The sequence below is a fragment of the Microcaecilia unicolor genome, chromosome 5 (genome assembly GCF_901765095.1).
Source record: "Microcaecilia unicolor chromosome 5, aMicUni1.1, whole genome shotgun sequence".
In the NCBI taxonomy this organism is placed as follows: Eukaryota; Metazoa; Chordata; class Amphibia; order Gymnophiona; family Siphonopidae; genus Microcaecilia; species Microcaecilia unicolor.
In genome coordinates, this window is record NC_044035.1 from 360,082,576 (window position 1) to 360,105,835 (window position 23,260).

Consider the following 23,260-nt stretch of genomic DNA (forward strand, 5'->3'; position numbering starts at 1 on the left):
AGATTCCATCTGATATAGACCCACCCTCTCAAGTAGTTTAAATTAAACTGTATATTTTATGACTCTCGTAAATTGCATAATGCACATTTATGACCTGACGGTACATGCTGGCACTGTCATCTTACTCGTGGTGACATATCCTTTTTCTCATATCCTTCCATTTTAGGACTTGATATGGAAGAAATTCAAGCGTATTTTAGCAATTACAGAAAACATTGATTTCCACATAATCATTTTCAAATCTGCTGATTTAGAAATGCCTTTGGATAAATGGAATGCTAAATAATTTGATACACTATTAGCTTTGGCTATTCAAATGATTTATACCAATTGGAAAAAAGTATAATTTTTAAATGTTACTTTTTGGTGGAACACCGTCTTAATGGTCCATGGCTTTCAACTTAAAAGTGTCAGAATTCACTCATAGATGAGTCTACAAAATCCTGAGTGGTGTAGAACAAGTAGAAGTAAATCGATTTTTTTTACTCGTTTCAAATATTTAGACAACTTATATTAAAAGACTTAGAAGAGAAAAGAGGAATTCCAACTGTACTAAGGAAGAGAAATCTGCCATAGAATCATTAAAAACAATACTGATACAGACGTTCAAATATTTGAAAAGTATTAATCCGCAAACGAACCTTTTCCGGAGGTGCGAAGGCGGTAGAACGAGAGGACATGAAATGAGATTGAAGGGGGGCAGACTCAAGAAAAATGTCAGGAAGTATTTTTTCACAGAGAGAGTAGTGGATGCTTGGAATGCCCTCCCGCGGGAGGTGGTGGAAATGAAAACGGTAACAGAATTCAAACACACGTGGGATAAACATAAAGGAATCCTATTCAGAAGGAATGAATCCTAAGGAGCTTAGCCGAGATTGGGTGGCAGAGCCAGCCGGTGGTGGCAGGCGAGGATAGTGCTGGGCAGACTTATATGGTCTGTGCCAGAGCCAGTGGTGGGAGGCGGGGCTGGTGGTTGGGAGGCGGGGATAGTGCTGGACAGACTTATACGGTCTGTGCCCTGAAGAGGACAGGTACAAATCAAAGTAGGGTAAACACAAAAAGTAGCACATATGAGTTTGTCTTGTTGGGCAGACTGGATGGACCATGCAGGTCTTTTTCTGCCGTCATTTACTATGTTACTATGTAAAAGTACAAAGACTAGGGGACAGTCAAAGAAGTTACATGCAAATACTTTTAGAACAAATAGGAGGAAATATTTTTTCACTCAACAAATAAAACTTAAGCTCTGGAACTCTTTGCCGTAGGATGTGATAACAGCGGTTAGTGTATCTGGGTTTAAAAGAGGTTTGGGCAAGTTCCTGGTGGAAAAGTCCATAGTTTGCTATTGAGACAGACATGGGAAGCAACTGCTTGCCCTGGGATTTGTAGTATGGAGTGTTGCCACGATTTGGGTTTCTGCCAAATACTTGTGACCTGACTTGGCCACTGTTTGGAAAACAGGATACTGGGCTAGATGGACCATTGGTCTGACCCAGTATGGCTACTCTTATGTTTTTATGACATAATTGAAAGGGTGTGTTCTATCACAAACTCCTTATCCTAATATTGATGTTCCATGTGTTTTATATAATTTCTAAGCTCTATATTTTGATATGTTTATTTTTGTTAAAGTTTATTCAAAGTACATCAATACCATACAAAGTACATCAATACCATACTATAAAGAAGCCCTAAGAATGCAGAGGCGAAAGGCAGCACCACTGCTGGGTCGCTCACTGAGGACTAGGTGAATAGAGAAAGAATATACAATAGGGGAAAACCATCAACAGGTGGCTGCAAAAGAGGATCATCATGATGACATCATCTTACTTATTCCCATGGATGTAGGCCTATCAGATATTGATAAGGCTTCATTCCTCAGTGACCCTCCAGACCGGTCAAGACGCTTGGTTTATGCACTCCTACCAGCAGAGGGAGACTGAGAAACACTGTATATATAACCTGTGCAGAACCCCAACTAGCCAGTATTTTCTCAGTCTCAGGATAGGGACTCTCTTAAGGCTCCCACAGTAGATGCAGTGGTTACGGTGGTCACTAAAGATACGGCTATTCCCGTAGACAGTGGCGCCACTCTCCATGATCCCCAAGATAAAAAGTTGGAATCTTTTCTGAAGCGTAGTTCTGATTTGTCGACTCTGGCCCTCCAGGCTTCTGTGTGTGGGGGTTTGGTAGCTTGAGCTTGTTTTCGCTGGTTCGAGAAGCTTCTTATTCGGTGGATGTCAGGGCTTCTTGTGTACAGGAATTAGCCAAGTTAGAGATGGGGGTCATCCTTTTTGTCCGATGCGCTTTACGACTTGTTGCGGGCGTCAGCCAAGAATATGGACCTGGTAGTTGCAGCGTGTCGGGCTCTTTGGTTGCGAGGTTGGGTTGCAGATGCGGCCTCCAAGTCTAAATTGTGTACTCTTCCCTTTAAAGGCTTCATGCTCTTTGGCGAGGATTTGGATAAACTGGTACGTGGTCTTACTGACGCTAAGGTTCCTCGTGTTCCGGAATTTCATCCCAAAATGGGTGCCAGAGGGGCATCAACGCGGGGACGTTTTCGGGAAGCTCGACGGTATAGTCCAGGTAGATCTAGTGGGGTTTCTAGAGGTCGTTTTTTTCAGTGCACCCAGTCCTTTTGAGGGGGCCATCCTGGAGGGTGTGACTTATCCTCTGGGAGTTCTAGTTCAGGGTGCAACCCCCAATGAAGGTGTGGGGGTCCAGCCTCTGGTGTGAGTGGGCACTCGGCTGAGACAGTTTTACCAGAGATGGGCCCAGATCACATCAGACCAGTGGGTACTCGAGGTTGTTCCAGATGGGTATGCGCTGGAGTTTGAATGTTCGCTCCCCGAGTTCTTTCTGGAATCCCTGTGTCATTCTCATATCAAGGTGGCGACAGTATGGGATACGCTTCGTTTGGTCAATCTGGGAGCAGTGGTTCCCGTCCCCCCTGGGCAGCAAGGAACAGGTTGCTATTCGATTTATTTTGTGGTGCCAAAAAAGGAGGGATCCTTTCGGCCTATTTTAGATCTCAAAAGGGTCAAAACATGCTTCAAAAGTGCCAAACTCCTTCGAGAAAAGCTGCATTGGCTCCCAATAAAAGAACAGATCATCTTCAAAATCTGCACTTTAGTCCACAAAATAATATATGGTGTAGTCCCAGGATACATGATAGACCTTATAGATCTACCAACAAGCAACAGAGTCGGATCATCAAGATCATACCAAAACCTGCACTACCCAAATTGCAAAGGATTGACATACAAAACAACTTGCACATCCGGCTTCTCCTACATAAGCGCACAACTATGGAATGGCCTCCCAAAAGCTATGAAAACAATCCATGACCACCTGAACTTCAGGAAAACACTAAAAACCAACCTCTTCAAAAAGGCCTACCTCAACGACCCTACGTAAACCTCTTCAACCAGAAACACAGCATGATTAATGATCGCACTGGACAATACACAATCTTCATCCCTCTGACCCTCCACATTTACCTCATTCGATTACTATACAACCTTGTATTTGTTATCAACCGACTGGGCAAACGCCTCTGACGGTACTATGTAAGTCACATTGAGGCTGCAAATAGGTGGGAAAATGTGGGGTACAAATGCAACAAACAAAGAAATTCTGCTCTAAAGGTTCCCTCCTTTCAAATGGAAACGTTGCGTTTGGTCATTGTGGCAGTTCGGAGTGGGGAGTTCCTCACTTCACTGGATTTTGACAGAAGCTTACCTGCACGTTCCCATTTGAGCGACTCATCAGCATTTTCTTCGTTTTGCCGTCTTAGGGAAGCATTTTCAGTTCAGTGCGCTGCCTTTCAGCCTTGCGACAGCTCCCCGCACTTTTTCCAAGGTTATGGTACTGGTAGCGGCGGCGTTGCGGAAGCAGAGCATTTTAGTGCACCCTTATTTCAACAATTGGTTGATTCGGGTCAAGTCAAGGACGGAGAGTGAAGCAGCAACTGCTTGAGTGGTGAGTTTCTTGGAGTCCCTTGGTTGGGTGGTGAATCTGGCCAAGAGTCATCTCAGTCCGTCGCAGTCTCTGCAGTATCTGGGGGTCCTTTTCGATACAGTAAAGGGCTGGGTGTTTTTGCTGCCGCTTCGGATAGTCAAGTTGCAGGATCAGATTCGTCGGCTTCTTGCGGAGAGAACGCTGTCGGCCCTTGCTTACCTTGAAGTACTGGGGATGATGTCGGCGGCCATAGAGGTAGTCCCTTGGGCCAGGGCACACATACTTATTCCCATGGATGTAGGCTTATCAAATATTGATAAGGCTTCATTTGGCATTAAGCTCGTAGAAGATTGGGTAGCAACAGACAAAACATTTCCGTGGCTTCTAAACCAAGACAGAACATTTCAGATTACTATAAACAATATTTATTTTCCAATCAAATTAGAGTTAAACATTTTGGGTGTAGTTTTTGGAAACTGGCTTCTCCTTTGAGAAACATGTGGCACAACTAACTAAAAAAGTATTTTTTAGTCTGAGAAGACATTGCTTTGAATCCCTAGTTTAGGTTAGTTGTTCAGGCCTTGATTTTAAGCCAGTTAGACTACTGCAATGTACTTTTTATTGGATGCACAACTAATTTTAAAGATTCTGCAAACTTAGCAGAACAGCTGCAAACGAACTGCTAAATTTTGCAAAGAGATATGATAGGCCACCTCCTCTCTTGGTGAAGGCCCATTGGCTTCCCATTAAGTTTAAGTTTATCAATTTGATATACCGCCTTTTTCGAAGCGCGAATCGAGGCAGTTTACATACAACTATTCAGGTACTTGCGCTGTCCCTGATGGGCTGACAATCTAAGTTTATTGTACCTGGGGCAACGGAGGGCAAAGTGACTTGCCCAGGCTCACACAGAGCTGCAGAGGGAACTGAACCTGGTTCCCCAGGTCTCCTCTCCTCCACTAGGATATATTTGAAAGCTTGTACAATCATCTTTAAAAAAACATTACATGGTCTCGCTCCCGAACATATGCTGCTATTATTTACTCTTCCTTGCCAGGGAAACACCATAAAAACTACAGAATACTTTTATTTTTACATCTCTCCACCTCAAAATTTGTCAGATTGAAGTCAGTTTTCCAGTCCTCATTTGTTTTTATGGGAATACAATTCTGGCATGAGCTCCCGGGCATTTTTACATCTTTCAATAGTCTTTTGCTATTTAGAAAAACCCTTAAAACATGGCTATTTGAGAAATTGTTGAAATAAGTTTAATACTAGATTCTCTTTTATAATTTATTTCATTTTGGTATTTTGTCTTGATTGTTACTTCCCAGGTGTGCCTGGTTCTTTTTGATGTAAACCGAAAAGAACCGGCAAGGTGGCTGCAGTATAAAAAGTACTGTTCAGTTTAGATCCCTGCTCTGAGTCTGAAGCTCAAAAAGGAAGAGGAACCTACTCAGGGGTGTGCTGGTAAATTTTTAACAACAGGCTCTTTCTCCGGACGTAGCCAGCTCTGCAGTTGGAAGGGCCAGGGGTGGCTGGGTGGAGGGGGGGGGGAGCAACACTTGCCTCTCTCTCCTCCCTCCCTTCGTGCGGGCACGCTAGGCATACCTTTGCTGGCAGCCAATAAATGGACTGCCACCACTCCCAACGTCTTGCTCTGAGCAGCATGCTGGAACTTCTCTCATATGCTGGAGAAGTCCCAGCCTGCTGCTCAGAGCTGGAAACAAGGAGCTGGGAGCAGCAGCAGTCTATTTACGTGGCTGGCAGGGCTCAGCATCCCCACCAGCAAAGTAAAAGAGAATTCAGCAGGGGGCCCAAGCCCACATTTTGGAAGCCAGTTGTTAAAGTAGCCATGGAGGGCCCTAGTTTAACAACCGGCTCCCAAAATTCTTAAAAACTTAACAACCGGCTCTTGCGAGCCTGTGAGAGCCTGCTCCAGCACACCACTGAACCTACTGAATCTAAAACAGAAATGGAACTGAAGAAAGTTAAAAGTAAATAAAGCCAACAAACTCAAGTGAATTAGCTAAAAAAAACAAAAAAAAAACAACCAATACTGGTTGTAATTGCCAAAGAGAACAGTAAAGCAGCTGGTTTCTGCTGTAGCAATCAGACAAATTGAAAAAAAAAAAAAAAGTCCATCAACAGTACATTTAAACTGAAAACCTCCCCTTGTTGTTTACTGGGGATTATTATACTATACAGAGCAAATCTTCATGTCACACAGTAAAACCTCTTTTCAGTAGAAGAATAACCTGGTTTTGATGCGAGAACCTCCTCTTTGCAAGCTATGCAGTACCTCCCTGTTACAAGAAGCATTAATGCATTAAAGCAGGGCGAGGGCTGTTCCAGGCCAGTGAGGTATGCTCAGCGAAATAATGACAAACAGCCAACTGAAGTATCATTAGCACCAGTAACTACTGCCCTACATGTGCTGCTTCTGAAGGGCAACCTCATGATAAGCAAGTGTTCCAACAGAAACTTCTCCCAAGGGATCAAGATAAAATGAAAAAAAAAAAAGAAAAAAAAAAGCCAAGGTCACTTCATACTAACTGGAGATAGTTATAGTTACAATGAAACTTGGCATACAGCAACAATTGTTCACCCTATCAGGATGTCAGACTGGTTGGGCAATGCCCAGCAATGTGTTTTATTCAACGCAACGTTCCATGTCACCAGTGCTGACCCACCTGCAGGCAGCAAGCAGTGGAAAAGCACGGCTCAGCCGCCACACCTCCCCCCATCCCCTCTTACCCAAACATGCTCATCCTTTTATCAAGAATACAAAGTATTGTTTTATTATGTACACAACATACAACTTGCAATACAGAGAATAATTTTGTAAAAAAATAGGTTAGATCTCACAGAGATCTGCTTCTGCACAGCACAAGAAGCTCTAACTTTATCAAACTCTGTAGTAATATTTTGTCCTGCCCACCCCAACAGGAACTACCAAAGGCAGGCCTTAGCAGTGGGAGTGATGCAGGACATGGAGTGACCTGGAAGTCAATCTGATTAAGTTTTCAGCTCCCTGAAGAGGCTGTGACTATAACATTCACAGCCCTCAGAGGTTGCATCGTTGTGCAACATCGCCACCTAGTGGCCACATAATTTAGGATCCATGATGTTATTAGTCCTGATCCATGGATTTCAGCTGTGGGAGGTGGGTATTCTTTTTGGGCAGTTGACAATAGAAGCTCTTGGCCCTTAATTATTTTTGTGGATAGTTGGGGGGGGGGGGGGGCGATGGAGGGGGAGAGATAGGCCCGGGCTTGTTTTCTCTAGCTCATTTTGGGCTTCCTTCAGAACCACCCCAGGGATTTCTTCTACTTTATATCCCTTTCCTAATGTACGGCTAAGGGCCATACTCTATATTGCTTCTGAAACTCTGCAATCATGAGCTCTATATCTGCCCTTTCCCATGGGGGCTGTGAACCCTACATTCTTGGCATTTCCAGCCCCAGGCTAACTCAGGGAATGAAAGACATGAAAAAGCTCTGGTTCCGATTCCCATGGCAGTATACCACTCTGAAACCAAGCTGGGTCCCAACTGGAGCTGAAAGCCAAATGAGCAGAAGAGAACTGGTCCTTAGCTCTTCACTGCTCAAATTAGGAAAAGAGCTGATGTGCTCTTTACATGTAAGAGAAGGGAATAGCCACTGCTCTGCCCAGCTCCTGGCCCCAGGACCAGCCCTCCACCATGCTGCTCATTGCTGGGGGGATTTGTCATTTTATAATGTCCCCTTCCCCTCTAGTTAATGAGATACAGGAATTGATTCATTAAAGCACAGTGCAAAGGACCATAAAGGATCCCTGCTCAAGGGTTAAGGTATCATACACCAGGGCTGGGGTCCAGCACACTACAAAAAGAAGGTAGCTTTCCTGAACCTTATGGGGGGGGGGGAGTTATTACATTTACCGACAAACAAATTATGAAGGTGTTGCTAAATGTTTGGTATTTTCAAGGTGTGCACTCTCTTTCAGGTCAGAACACGGAGCAGAGACCAACACTGAGGGGAGGAAAGGGTCCCCTCACAGCCTCTCCTTCTGCAAACATCAAAACAGGTTTTAAACATTAACAAGAACTGTTCCACTTTTCATCTTTAAAAGCAAATGAAAGGTCCAAGGCATTTTCTAACATTTAAGAGTCCAATGTTCCTCCATCCCAAAGAGAACAAGGAGGAGATAACTGCTAATTCCAACTGCTAAACTGTTTGCCTTTCCTACCCCTCATCCCCAGGCAATTAGGAAGCTCAAAGCCCACACAATTATGCCCAGAACTTCACAATGCAGAGTGTAGTGGCCTTTGGTTAGCAGGTACTGACTGCAACGATGGTCCCTTTCATTGTCCCCTGCTGCTGCTCCTCAAAGCCTCTAAGACACCGCTGCACGGCATTGCTATTAACCTGAACCCACTCAAAGCACTTGAGTTGTGGGGCAGCCCTGGTCCTGCAATCCTGTGTGCAGGGTCAAAATACCCCTCTCTCTGCAGTGGTTTCATCTCTCCAGGAGAGCTGATGGAAAAAGGAGCCCTAGCAAAAAGAAAGGAAAACCCATGTATTTCAACGCTAGGCTGCTACCCATCGTCATCTCCAGGCCAGGGATGATGTCACAGTAGGCCTTGCTTCTTCATCGTTCTCCAACGATCTTTGATCATTACTGCTGTGCGGTTAACGAAGGCATAGTTTCTCAGGATGGCAGACCAGTTTCCTTTCCCGAAGCGCTGTACTCCAGTCTTAACCCACTCACTCTCCTGCACTGTCCACCTCTGTAACACAAGGACACCAAACATTGCATCAGCTCAGTGGCTGCATCGTGGCAAAAGACCACCACACCACAATGTCAATCAACCTGCTTTCATGATTGTTTTAGGAATCAGTTTCTTATGAAAGGCGGGAGATAAGAAGCAGAACAATAGGTATAAAGTTACCCATCCAAAGCAGGGGTTAGATTTGTCTTTATTATCAATCCTCATCTTCATCAGAATCTTAGAACAGTTCAGGAAGGTGCTATTAAGCAAACACAACAAGTCTGAATTACAGTGATTTCAGGGCTCTGGCCACCTCTTCAACACCAGCTTTTACTGCTAATCAGTTCTGGAGAGCAAAAGGTGCATGGTACAGCACTGGAGACCGTGCAACCGTCTGCCTGCCTATATCTGGCAAGGAAGGATAGACACTGACCTAGCACACACTCCTATTTATTTTGGAATAAAAACTCAGTGCAGAAGCATAGCAGGCACTCTGAAAGACAGCTAGATACACGATCAGAAGAAACAGATAAAGAAAAAAGCTGTTGACAGATTTCCCAAACAGGATTCTCCCTCCTCCATTTACATTAGCATCTGGAAGAAGGTTACATTACCTGCTTTTTTGGATGGTGGCTTGAAACACTTCCTCTGTCACTATCTTTATCTCCACCTCCCTCTGCAAAGCAAGGAGGAGATGGTCATTCGAAGCATCCAACCACCATCAGAACCCAGGGTCCACCATCTTCATCCACAAACCTCCTACAGCCTTACAGAGCCAGGTCAAGGCTACTGAGACCCCACAATCAGGGTGATATTACTCCCACGCACCACACAGAGTCCATCTCTCACCCAACATGACACCATCAAGTCTACTCTCAACCCCTCCCCCACACTCTGAGCAGTTGCTCCAAGTCCAGTCAGCTCCCAGTTCCTGAAGCATCCCTATCACCACCACAAACCACTCCCCCTGAGTATCAAGCCCTCTTCCCCAGTCAGTCATAAACCTCACTCAAACATTACAGCTATCCAAAAGCACCATCAGTTTACTATTAAATGTAAAGAGGTCATCTTCATCACTCCAGGTTTCCTGCCCCTTCTCCTCCAGCTTGTCCATGCTGTGCCATCTTCTCAGAGCAGTTCTGAAAAATGAGAAGAAAGTTTACCCAAGGGACAGAAGTGAGCTCACAAATGGGACCACACACAGGAGAAAGGCCACATATACTAACTCACAGCAATCACACAACAGTAGATGACACTGCTTTGTTTAGTTATTCCCAAGCCATACAGACAAAAATCACTTCAATTTTACTGAACATGAAATGACTTAGGTGTTAATTAAGGTGTGAGGAAGTAGAATATTTGCAATCTGATTACTGGGGTAGTTTCAAAGGGTTTGTCTGAAGCAGTATCCTTAGAATCCAAATTATAAAAAGGTCCCACTTAACTTTCTTTCTGTGAAGTTCTGAGAGGACATTTCTCTGGTTAAGTGACATTAGTTTGCTCTGTGCTTGCTAAATTAAAGATTGGGTTTCAAAAAGTAATTGTAGGATATTGATAAACACTGCTAGAATTAAAAAAACAAACAAACACAGAAGCAAACTTTATTAGTCTCTACCCTTTTCACCATAGTTTTAAAACTTGAATTTTCTGCCACAGCATTAACAGATAGACTCTAGGAGGAACAGCAGGGCCTAGCTCAGTCCTTCTCAGAGTTCCTTGAGAACCCTTGGGTGTATCCCAACAGGCCCCATACCTTTGTCTACGTTTATTTTAGCTAGTCCTCAGAGAACGGGTCTTTGCCTACCATACATCCATCCCCATTTGCATTTGTTTTCTGCGGTCCTACCCCCAAGACACAGAACAGAAATAGTTAAGCAGTTCAGCTTTATCCTTATCAGCTTCCACATATTCCTCCCCCTCTGTGATGCAGCAAGACGAGAGCGCCTCCCCCTCCAAAAAAAATGGGTGAGAAGGCAGTGCAAAAGAATCTTCAGTATGAAATTGAAAAAAGGGAGAACCTGCAAGATGTAGGTTTATTTTGGCATAATCATAATATTATAGAGAACTATGCGGCCCAGTAGTGATATAGGAAGGGTCTGCCACATCCAAAGTGATGATCTTGTGGAATTCCAGAATAGGTCAAATCTGCTGGAATATAAAATACCAATATATTTAATGTGAGACGTTGCCCACTGTAATGGAAACTCTCCCACCCATCGGTCCCGAATACACGATTGAATTGGAAGTGCCATTGATTTTCACAGGTTAAGCCGGAAACCGGAATAGCCAAATTCACAAATAAAGTCCAAAAGGTGGGACAATGAACGTTGAGAACGTCATTGGCAAAAGCAAGAACTTCGATCGAGTGATGAGGAAGATTTATGCCTGACACATCTGGGTCTCGCACAATGTTGCACAACAGAGGTTCTAAATATAGAAGGAATAACCATGGGGAGACAGGGCATCCCCGACGTGTACCCTTAGTAATGGTTAAAGAACAGCACAATCCATTTACTATGAAGTGGCCGTTGGTGAAACTATAATGCTAATATCGTCTATCCCTATGCAATTTACATGTTCGAATGCTTTCTCAGCATCCAAACTGACCAGCAATAAGAGATCCCGCGATTTCCAACTCTGTGGCACCACTAGAAGTGCTCTACATACGTTCAGGATGGAATGTCAGCCCAAACGAACCCCACCTGATGGGGTATAAAAGAGGCCAAACGCTCTGCCAGAATCCTCGAGTAGCCTAACAGTTAGTGCAGCAGGCTTTGACCCTGGCAATCTGGGTTCAATTCCCACTGCAGCTCCTTGTGACCTTGGGCAACTCATTTAACCCCCTGCTGCCCTAGATACTAAAAAAAAAAAAACCTGCGAGCCCTCTAGGGACAGAAGAAGCACCTGCATATAATGTGTACAGTGCTGCGTATGTCTAGTAGTGCTATAGAAATGATTAGTAGTATGTAACAGCGAGATCGGGCAAAAAGATTTGGGGATATCATGGGCCCTGACTGGTTTAGGAATTAAGAACATAAGAATAGCCAAACTGTGTCAGACCCATGGCCCATCTAGCCCAGTATCCTGCCTCCAGCAATGGCCAATATAGGTCACAAGTATCTGGCAGAAACCCAAACAGTAGAAACATTCCATGAAACCAATCCCAGGGCAAGTAGCGGCTTCTCCTATGTCCATCTTAATAGCAGAGTATGGACTTTTCCTTCAGGAACTTGTCCAAATTTTCTTCTAAAACCCAGATATGCTAACCACAGTTACCATATCCTTCGGCAGCGAGTTCCAGAATTAAGGCTATGAGGGCTTCATCGGATCGCGGGGGGGGGGGGGGGGGGGAGTACCCCAAGAGATGACCAAATCTTAATAGGGTGTGAGCAGCGCACAAAGCTGGGGTGATAAGATCTTATAATATTCTGGAGAAAAAAACGTGCAGTCTAGGTGCCATTCGTGCAGAAAGAGCCTTTATCGCTTGTTGAATCTCGCACGCTCGGAGCAGTACACTCAATGTGATTTTCATGTCATCATTCAGCTTCGGAAGACCTGAATCTTCAAGATAATCCACCAGGGAAGGATCCTCCGACCCAGAATCTGCTGTATACATACGTGAAAAGTAATCGAAAAACAACTGAACAATAGTGTCCAGCCGATGTATTCGAGTACCATCAGGGGCCTGTATAGAAGGAATAAATTTGGACAGGGAACATACTTTAACAATTCATGGTAACAGCTTTCCCAGTTTGTTCCCATGGCGACTATAATGAAAACGATAAGAGAACAGCTTTTGTGTACGCTCATGGATAAGGGAATTGGCGCGGCCAAAGTAGCCATCATGGCCTCGTAATTAGAACTTGTGGGATTCTTCAAATGGGCCTCCTTTACCTCTTGATAGCGATGTTCTAGGTTGATAATACCTTGGGTAAGCTTCTTCGTTCATGCACATAACCGCTTTAAAAATTTCCCAAAATAAGATCGATGTATCCTGATGAGAACTGTTCCTCTCCAAGTAAAAATCCCATCTTTGTAATAAACTACAAAAAAAATCCAAATCCATTTTCTAGTAAGAAGGGATTTCCAGTACCTAGAAGGGGTTGTACAAGGGCCTAATGCCAAATCGACCCAAATTAAGGAGTGGTCTGAGATCTCCATGGGCACAAAATACGCTCGAAAAAAGGGATGTAGAAAGGAATATGTAGTCTATATGAGACCATGACTGATGAACTCGGGAAAGATGGGTGTAATCGCACACCATGGGGTTTAAGAGACGCCAAGGTTCCACGAGATCAAGGATTTTGCAAAGATATGGCAGACCCTTCCCTAATGTATGTTCGGGGCATTGAGCGATCTAGAGATGGATCAAAAACTTGATAAAAATCCCCAAGTAGTATCTAGGGGGCACTATCATTCTGTAAGCCTAAATGCACAAAAAGTGATTAAAAATGTGGCATCATAACCATTGGGACCATATACTACACACAGATAATATTCTTGACCCAAGTAGTTAAGATGAAATAAAACATAACGTCCCTCAGTGTCTCATTCCACCAGGTGAGAGGTATATGACAGGCCCCTCCGTATAAGGACCACCACGCCTCCTCGGCGGGTGGACGAGGAAGAAAAGTGACAATCTCCCACCCACTGCTACAGTAATTTAAGGTGTTCATCATCTGAAAATGTAGTTTCTTGCAAGCAGGCGATGGAAACTCTGTGATGTTTAAATGAAGTTATTCCCAAAACGTTCTAAGAAATAACTTGGGGCACAGGAGAAGTAGCCACTAACCAGTAAAACAGTGAGACATGTGAGCAGACCAACACCCTGTGAGCCCAGGCTGCCGAGCCTCAACCCAGGGAGGAGAAGTAAAAGAAAGAAAACAGCAAGAGAGGCATACTAGAAACAGTTGGAAACATTTAGTAGACCCGACTCTAAAAAGGTTAATATTCAGCGATTGATAAGCTCCACACCAAAACTCCCATCCCCACCCACCCCCCATGTGTTCACTAAATCTAACCTTCCCCATATAAGATGGGTTTGGTAGCGAGTCACTTATCGTGCTAAAGGGTACCCCACCCCCAAACCAGTGCTTCACAGATGTTTGCTGGCCTGGCTGGATACTATTTATTCATATATTTGTTGACTTCCAATTTCCAAGTCGCTCTTTCAAAAGCTTCTGGCAGCATACATTAATTACAAAGCTTACCTCTCACCCACCCTGAGATGCCAGTTCTTATTCTGCACAGCTGTAGCCGTGGGCTTGGGAGCTTCAGCCTCTCCCTTAAGGGGTGAGCTGGGATTTGTCTTCCTCTCACTGTATGTGTCGTCTCTATCCACCAGCAAGGGATTTACTGTCAAACATTTCCTCCTCCTCTCCAGCTCCGGGCTGGCGGGCACTGCCGTGACTGTGCCCTCTTCTCTCTGCCTCTTGATCCTGGAAGAACACGCTGTAGGTTGACAGTTGGTCTCAGGGAAAGCAAAGTCTGTCTCTGTCAGTGCATAGAAATCAGCAGCCGCGTCCTGATTCTTGGAAAGTGCACAGAAAGCCACTTGCAGGGTGCTGAGGCTGTAGGAAGTACAGTGGGAGTTTTCTTCCCTTGAAAAAAAAAAAAAAAAAGTGAAGATACATACCTGTAGCAGGTATTCTCCGAGGCCAGCAAGCTGATTGTTTTCACATGTGGGTCGGCGTCCCTGGCGGCCCAGGAAACGGCAAATTTTTCTACAGCAAAATTTAAAAAGTTTTGCCAGAGCCTTCTGGCGCACACACTGCGCATGCGCGGACAACTTCCCACCCGTTGCGTCAGCGTTCCAGCTCAGTTTAATCAAAAAGCAAATAATAAACAAACAACAACTCCAAAGGGGAGGTGGGTGGGTTTGTGAGAACAATCAGCCTGCTGTCCTCGGAGAATACCTGCTACAGGTTAAGTATCTTCGCTTTCTCTGAGGACAAGCAGGCTGCTTGTTCTCACATGTGGGGTATCCCTTGCAACCAGGCTCACTCAAAACAATGAACATTGGTCAATTGGGCCTCGCAACGGCGAGGAAATAACAGAGATTGACCTGAAACCATAAACAACTAACAGAGTGCAGCCTGGAACAGAACAAAAATGGGTCTAGGGGGGTGGAGTTGGATTCTAAACCCCGAACAGATTCTCCAGCACTGACTGCCCAAACCAACTGTTGCGTCGGGTATCTTGCTGGAGACAGTAGTGAGATGTGAACGTGTGGACTGATGACCACGTTGCAGCCTTGCAAACCTCCTCAATGGAGGCTGACATGGAGGGGCATAATCGAACGTCGACAGCGAAATAGTTCGCCGGCGATCTATTTTGTCGGCGGCACAACAGCTGGCCGGAACCGTATTATCGAAAAAGATGGCCGGCCATCTTTTTCTTTCAATAATACGGTTTAGCCCGGCCAAATGCCAGAGTTCGCCGGTTTTGTTTTTCAGCGATAATGGAAAAAAAAATGCCGGCCATCTCAAACCAGGCAAAATCCAAGGCATTTGGTCATGGGAGGAGCCAGCATTTGTAGTGCACTGGTCCCCCTGACATGCCAGGACACCAACCGGGCACCCTAGGGAGCACTTCTAAAAATGTTTAAAAAATACACAAATACCTCCCAGGTGCATAGCTCCCTTACCTGGGGTGCTGAGCCCCCCAAATCCCTCCCAAACCCACTCCCCACAACTCTACACCATTACCATAGCCCTTATAGGTGAAGGGGGGCACCTACATGTGGGTACAGTGGTTTTTTTTTTTGTGGGGGGGGGGGGGGTTGGAGGGCTCAACACTTAGCACCACAAGTGTAACAGGTAGGGGGGGGGGGGGGGATGGACCTGGGTCTGCCTGCCTGAAGTGCACTGCACCCATTAAAAACTGCTCCAGGTACTTGCATACTGCTGTCAGGGAGCTGGGTATGACATGGTTTTTATTTTTATTTTTTTAGTGTGGGAGGGGGTTGGTGACCACTGGGGGACTACGGGGAGGGCATTCCCCATTCCCTCTGGTGGTCATCTGGTCAGTTGGGGCACCTTTTTGAGGCTTGGTTGTGAAAATAAAAGGACCAAGTAAACCCGGCGAAATAACTGATTAACGCCGCTTTTTTTTCCATTATCTGCGAAAGCCGGCCATCTGGTAGCCACGCCCATGCCCGCCCATGTCCTGCCGACACGCCCCCTTGAACTTTCGCTGGTGCGGCGACGGGAAAGCGGCGATGGTGTCAAAAAAGCCGCTTTCGATTATACCGATTTTGCTGCTTTTGAGAGATTGCCGGCTATCTCCCAATTTATGTCGGGAAATGGCAGGCGATCACTTTCGAAAATAAGCCTGTAAGTGAGCCACTGACGCAGCCAAAGCTCTAACATTGTGAGCCGTGACATGGCCCTCCATAGTCAGCCCAGCATGGGCGTAAGTGAAGGAAATGCAATCTGCTAGCCAATTTGAAATTGTGCGTTTTCCGATGGCGACTCCCCTCCTGTTGGGATCAAAAGAAACAAACAACTGGGCGGACTGTCTAAAGGGCTTTGTCTGCTCCACGTAAAAAGCCAATGCTCTCTTGCAGTCCAAGGTGTGCAAACTGCTTTCACCAGGCGGGTATGAGGACGGGGTAAAAATGTTAGCAAGACAACTGACTGGTTAAGATGGAACTCCGACACCACCTTTGGCAGGAACTTAGTGTGCATGCGGAGGACTACTCTGTTGTGATGAAATTTGATATAAGGTGCATGCACTACCAAGGCCTGAAGCTCACTGACCCTACGAGCTGAAGTAACATCCACCAAGAAAACGACCTTCCAGGTCAAGTACTTCAGATGGCAGGAATTCAGTGGCTCAAAAGGAGCTTTCATCAGCTGGGAGAGAAAGACATTGAGATCCCATGAAACTGGTGGAGGTTTGACGGGGGGCTTTGACAAAAGCAAACCTCTCATGAAGCGAACAACTAAAGGCTGTCCAAACCCTTACTGAGTTGGTTTTGAGGCCAGACTCTGATATGTAGAAGGTATTCAAGAAGGATCCGTGTAGGACAAGAAAGAGGATCTACGGCCTTGCTGTCACACCAGACGGCAAACCTCCTCCATTTGAAAAAGTAACACTTCTTTGTGGAATCTTTTCTGGAAGCAAGCAAGACTCGGAGACACCCTCTGAAAGACCCAAGGAGGCGAATTCTAAGCTCTCAACATCCAGACTGTGAGAGCCAGAGACTGGAGTTTGGGATGTAGAAGTGACCCCTCGTTCCGAGTGATGAGGGTTGGAAAACAGTCCAATCTCCACGGTTCTTCGGAGGACAACTCCAGAAGAAGAGGGAACCAGATCTGACGCAGCCAGAAGGGTGCAATCAGGATCATGGTCGCGCAGTCTTGCTTGAATTTCAGCAAAGTCTTCCCTACTAGAGTTATGGGAGGATACGCATACAGAAGGCCTGTCCCCCAATGTAGGAGAAAGACATCTGACGCTAGTCTGTCGTGGGCCTGAAGCCTGGAACAGAACTGAGGGACCTTGTGATTGATCTGAGTGGCAAAAAGATCCACCGAGGGGGTGCCCCACACTCGGACACGCTCGTAAGATCTTGCTGACTACGCCCAAGTTCAGAGACCGCTCATGAGGTTGCATAATCATGCTCAACCTGTCGGCCAGACTGTTGTTTACGCCTGCCAGATAAGTGACTTGGAGAAACATACCGTGACGACAAGCCCAAAGCCACATCTGGACAGCTTCCTGACAGAGGGCGAGATCCGGTGCCCCCCCTGCTTGTTGGTGTAAAACATGGCAATCTCTGATTGTCCGTCTGAATTAAGATCACTTGGTTGGACAGCCGATTTCTGAAAGCCTTTAGAGCGTTCTAGATCACTCTTAATTCCAGGAGGTTGATCTGCAGACCTTTTTCCTGAAATGACCAGGCTCCCTGTGTGTGGAGCCCATCTACATGAGCTCCCCACCCCAGGAGAGATGCATCCGTCATCAGTACTTTTTGTGGCTGAGGAACTTGGAATGGTCGCCCCATGGTCAAAATGAATCGAATCGTCCACCACTGAAGAGAACTCCGAAAGTCGGTGGACAGCTGGATTACATCCTCTAGATCCCCCGTAGCTTGAAACTACTGGTAAGCTAGGGTCCATTGAGCTGATCTCATATGTAGACGTGCCATGGGCATGACATGAACTGTGGAGGCCACGTGCCCCAGAAGTCTCAACATCTGGCAAGCCGTGACCTGCTGAGACGTTCAAACCATGGACACCAGGGAAAGAAGGTTGTCCGCCCTTGTCTCGGGAAGATAAGCTTCAGCTGTCTGAGTGTTCAACAGAGTTCCAATGAATTCCAATTTTTGGACTGGGGTGAGATGGGACTTGGGATAATTTATGACGAACCCCAGTAGCTCTAGCACCCAAATAGTCATTCACATGGACTCCAGAGCACTCTCCTTTGAGGTGCTCTTCACCACCCAATTGTCGAGATAAGGAAACACATGCACTCCCAGTCTGCGTAGCGACGCTGCGACTACAGCTAGGCATTTGGTAGATACTCTGGGCACAGACGCCAGGCCAAAAGGCAGTACATGGTACTGAAAGTGCTGTGTTCCCAGCCGAAATCGAAGATACTTCCTGTGAGCTGGAAGTATCGAGATGTGTGTGTAAGCATCCTTTAAATCCAGAGAGCATAGCCAATCGTTTCCCTGAATCATAGGAAGAAGGGTGCCCAGGGAAACTATCCAAAACTTTTCTCTGACAAGAAATTTGTTCAGGGCCCTTAGGTCTAGGATGGGACGCATCCCCCGTTTTCTTTTGCACAAGGAAGTACCTGGAATAGAATCCCAGCCCTTCTTCCCCTGGTGGAACGGGTTCGACCACTTGGGCCTGCAGAAGGGCGGAGAGTTCCTCTGCAAGTACCTGCTTGTGCTGGGAGCTGAAGGACTGAGCTCCTGGTGGGCAATTTGGAGGCTTGGATTCCAGATTGAGGGTGTATCCTAACCGGAGAATTTGAAGAACCCACCGGCCGGAGGTTATAAGAGGCCACCTTTGGTGAAAAAACATTAACCTACCCCCAACCGGCAAGTCGTCCAGTACGGACACGTTTACTGAGGCTATGCTGAACTGGAGCCAGTCAAAAGCCTTCCCCTTGCTTTTGCTGGGGAGCCGCAGTGGCCTTAGGCGCACGCTGTTGACGAGAACGAGCGCACTGAGACTGAGCCTGGGTAGGCTGCTGAGAAGCAGGAGTGTACCTACGCCTAGCATAGGAACAGGGAGCACTCCTCTTCCCTCCAAAAAACCTCCTAGATGTTTTAGTAGTAGCAGAAGATGCCCAGCGGGAGAGAGAATCCATAGCATCATTGTGCTTCTTGAGCTGGTCAACCAGATCCTCTACTTTCTCACCAAAAAGGTTATCCCCCTGGCAAGGAACATCCGCCATCCGCTGCTGGACCGAATGATGCAGGTCAGAGACATGCAGCCATGAGAATCTGCGCATCACTATACCCTGAGCAGCGATCCTGGATGCTACATCAAAAGTGTCGAACGTACCCCTGGTCAGGAATTTTCGACACGACTTCTGCTGCCCAACCACTTGGCAAAAAGGCTTGGCCTGCTCCGGAGGGAGTGCATCAACCAAGCTAGACAATTGCCTCACCGAGTTCCGCAAGTGGATGCTTGTGAAGTGCTGGTATGTCTGGATTTTGGTAGCGAGCATAGCGGCCTGATATGCCTTTCTCCCAAAAGAGTCCAAGGTTCTAGATTCTCTGCCTGAGGGCACCGAGGCATAGTCCCTAGTACTCTTGGCTCTTCTGAGAGCGGAGTCCACCACCATGGAATTGTGAGGCAGCAGAGACCTCATCAATCCAGGCTCCCCGTGGATCCAATACAGGGATTGTCTTTTTCGGGATCACCGGATTAGACAGAGGGAACGACCAGTTTCACATAAGGACCTCCTTGAGTACATTATGCAAAGGAGCCGTTGCAGCCTCTCTAGGGGGAGAAGGATAATCCAGGACCTCTAGCATCTCAGCCCTGGGCTCATCCTCAACCTCCATAGGGAAGGGAATAGCCGCAGCCATTTCCCAGACAAAGGAGGTGAAGGATAGTCTCTCCAGTGCAGAATGTCTCCTTTCTAGTGGAGGAGAAGGTTCAGAAGGAATCCTATAGGACTCATCAGAAGAAAAGTACCTGGGATCCTCTTCGTCGCACGAAAGCTCATCTTCAGTATTGGACAAGACATCCTTCAGAGCAGTCCAAAATTCAGCCTGCCTTGACGCTGAGGAACGACGTCCTCGATGGCGGTGCTGAGAAGTCGACATCCTAGACTCTGGTGAAGCTTCTACTACTACTACTACTATTTAGCATTTCTATAGCGCTACAAGGCATACGCAGCGCTGCACAAACATAGAAGAAAGAAAGTCCCTGCTCAAAGAGCTTACAATCTAATAGACAAAAATAAAGTAAGCAAATCAAATCAATTAATGTGTACAGCTTCCTCCACCAACGTCGAAGGGGAGTCGACCTGGGTGGCAGCCGGCACCGAGGTCGGGGACCTCACCACAGGCGAAGGGCCAGATGCCGCTGCAGCAGACGGTACGGAAGGCGCAAGCACCCCCGACACCAAAGCAGACTGGCGCAGCAATCCTTCCAGAAGCTCTGGAAGCAGGGCCCTGATGCGCTCATCAAGAGCCGCCGTCAGACAAGGCTGCGGGGTCGGTATAGGAGCCGGTGGCAGAATCTGTTCAGGCTTGGGACCAGGTACCGGGCTGCCAGAAGACCGCCGCATCGGCACCTCCTGAATAGAGGGTGAGCGATCCTCTCGGCGCCGACGCTTCTCAGGTGCCGATTCCCTCGATGCCCCCGGCACCGTGTGTCGAAGGAGAATGATGACGGTGCTTCTTCGCCTTCACTCGACGCCCATCATCGAGACTCCTCGGTACCGATGAGAAAGACATGGAATCCTCACGTCTCCTCAGGGCTGGGTCTGACAAAGGTCGGTCCCGGGGGGCCTGCACAACAGGAGGCCTCGAGACAGGTGGAGACCCACTCAACGCCTCACTGCTCCCAGCACGAATTGGACGTTCCGCAGCCATTACCTTCGTTCCAGACGTTGATGCGTCCCTCAATGTCGATGTCGAAGGACCGGACCGAGCCCCAAAAGGCTTCTCTCGTTGGGCTTCTCGAGACGCTTGGGTCCGTTTCTTCATGCGAAGACACAGACTGCAAGCGGCTGGGCTATGGTCGGGCCCAAGGAACTGGATACTCCAAGCGTGGGTATCGGTACCTGAGATGGTTCGATTGCACCGAGTAAAACGTTTGAAGCCGCTGGGTGTCTTCGATGACATGGAAGGAAAAATGGCTTCGGCGAAATTAAACGACGCAATCGTGTCAAAAAAGTAAAGGGCACAAAAGGGGAAAAACCCGGCTGCATCGAAAAGAAAGAAAACTTAGAAAGTGCCAAAAACTAAGGAAAAAATAAAGTTTTTTGTTTTTTTTTAAAGAACGAATAACTAAAGAAATAAAACAAGAAAAATAAAAAGAATCGTCAACTCTCTTTCCTGGGCCAGCGAAGCGAACAGGGAAAAACCTCTTCACCTCACCGTGGAGAAGACAAAACTGAGCGGGAACGCTCACACGACAGGCAGGAAGTTGTCTGCGCATGTGCGATGCGCGCACCAGAAGGCTCTGGCAAAACTTTTAAAATTTTGCTGTAGAAAATTTTGCCGTTTCCTGGGCCGCTGTGGATGCCGACCCACATGTGAGAACAAGCAGCCTGCTTGTCCTCGGAGAAAATGGAATTACAATGAAATTTATTTCAACAGTAGAATAAGACATTCACATGGCACAGCTGCTTTCCAGAGACTTCTAGACATGTTCCCACCTGGCTCTATCGGCAAAGCTTAGCTGCCCCAATCAATTCTGTGCCATATAAATATATCTGAAGCCAGGGCTTAATTCCTAGAGGTACAGCCTAAAAATGCAGTTCCACTACTTTTCAGAATCCAGAGCAGCAAGGGTTCGCCATGATCTAGCCACACAGTTGAAGTGACTCCCCAGCGACGTCACTGACCCAGCTGTTCCAAAGCACAGAACACTCAAAAAGAGGCTCTCTGTGCACGTCCCTCTCTTCCTGCCATTGACAACCATTATATATACACCACATCCTCAGCCTTCCCGCTTGTTTTACTTCTTCCTCAATTGCAATAGAACCCGCATTGCCTTTGTTCCTTCAAGAATCAGTCTATTATTTTGTCTTCCTTATACTTTTATTTTTAATATAGTTATTTTTTCAGTTAACTACTTTACATTGTTACTTAAAAAAATGTCAACTATACAGCCAACATTACTGCTCTCCCTCTTGCCTCAGTGACTGGGGATCAGGTCTCTGCATTTGATGTGGTGCAGGAACTCCTTGGTGCCGATACAATTCAGGAGGTGTTATCAGCACCACACCACAACGGCATTGACCATGCACTGCCTGCCCCTTCACTTGATAACTAAGGTTGTTCTCCATCACTGCATACTCCAGAAAAATGAAGTCTGTTGCCTGCTCTCCCCCATCCTATGTGCTCGGAGATCAGGCTCCAGACCACCTGTACAAAAGGCAAATTCAATCCCAGTGCTGCAGCCAACACCAATATGCACCACACTTAAGCAGGTGCAGAGGTCACTATCAACTCCTACAAGGCTTTTTCCTCGATGCCAAACACCTTCCTGCACTATGCCGACAACAAAGCGCAACAAGACAAACCTTCCTTACACCAATGTTGCAATACTCAGCTCTGTTATCTCCCTTTCGAGAAGCCTTGATGCCGAGCTCCTTACAACATCTAGAGCAAGTTTGGAACCAACCCAATTCTGATGCCAACTTGCACAACACCATCAAGGACTTGTTCAGACAAAGGGAGGAACTGGTCGGCATCTAGTGGGAGATTTCGATGCCGAATCTTTCAATGCTGAACCTGTCTACACCTGACCCTTTGATGCCAAACCCATACATGCTAGGACCATTAGTAGTAGAGCGTGTGGTCTATATATACTGTCACCATTACTATTACTAATTCAATTTCTAGCATTAGTGTTCAGACATCGTTCATATCACCCTATTGCTCATATCAATAAGCATGACTCTAGCAAGAGCATGCAACCACAACTTCAGGAGCAGGTCACCAGAATCCATTTGGCGATCTTACTTCAGACTGACTTCGGAGCAGACACTATCAGCACATGTGCAGTAGGTGCACAGCACTAATCCCATGACTTGGTAAGACAAGTCCTTCTTCCTGACCTTACTTTCAATCTTCTCAGGATCACTTATATCTATTAAAGATGGAAATAGCGGGGATAGGCAAGAGTCTCCTCTTGCAGTTCTGTCCTTTCTTTCTCCATACAGATCCAAGTTTTCGTTTGCATTCTTCAACATGACATCAGTAGTTAGTGGTCATGCCGTCATGTAGCAGGTGCACCTGCTTAGAAGGATCCCGCTTCTCTCCTTCAGCCTAACAATTTGCTCCTGGTATCAAATTAGCATACCGACTATCTTCGATTTTTCCTGTTTGACCAGAGTTTCCTATAC

General features: G+C 46.4%; 1 protein-coding gene across 4 annotated transcripts in view; it reads right to left on the bottom strand.

Annotated features, from left to right (window-relative positions):
* Positions 1–7,210: 7,210 nt before the first annotated feature.
* The window catches only part of TERF2 (telomeric repeat binding factor 2), a 90,952-nt gene continuing 74,902 nt past the window's right edge, over positions 7,211–23,260 (bottom strand). For 2 of the 4 annotated variants that reach the window (XM_030204655.1, XM_030204657.1), the window contains 4 exons: positions 13,924–14,313; positions 9,761–9,852; positions 9,328–9,389; positions 7,211–8,731 (listed from right to left, as the gene is read on the bottom strand). In XM_030204655.1, coding sequence (XP_030060515.1) covers positions 8,573–8,731; positions 9,328–9,389; positions 9,761–9,852; positions 13,924–14,313 — 703 coding nt within the window. In that variant the 3' untranslated portion in view covers positions 7,211–8,572. The remainder of the gene's footprint in view (positions 8,732–9,327; positions 9,390–9,760; positions 9,853–13,923; positions 14,314–23,260) is intronic. The other 2 variants (XM_030204658.1, XM_030204659.1) reach the window with 2 other exon arrangements.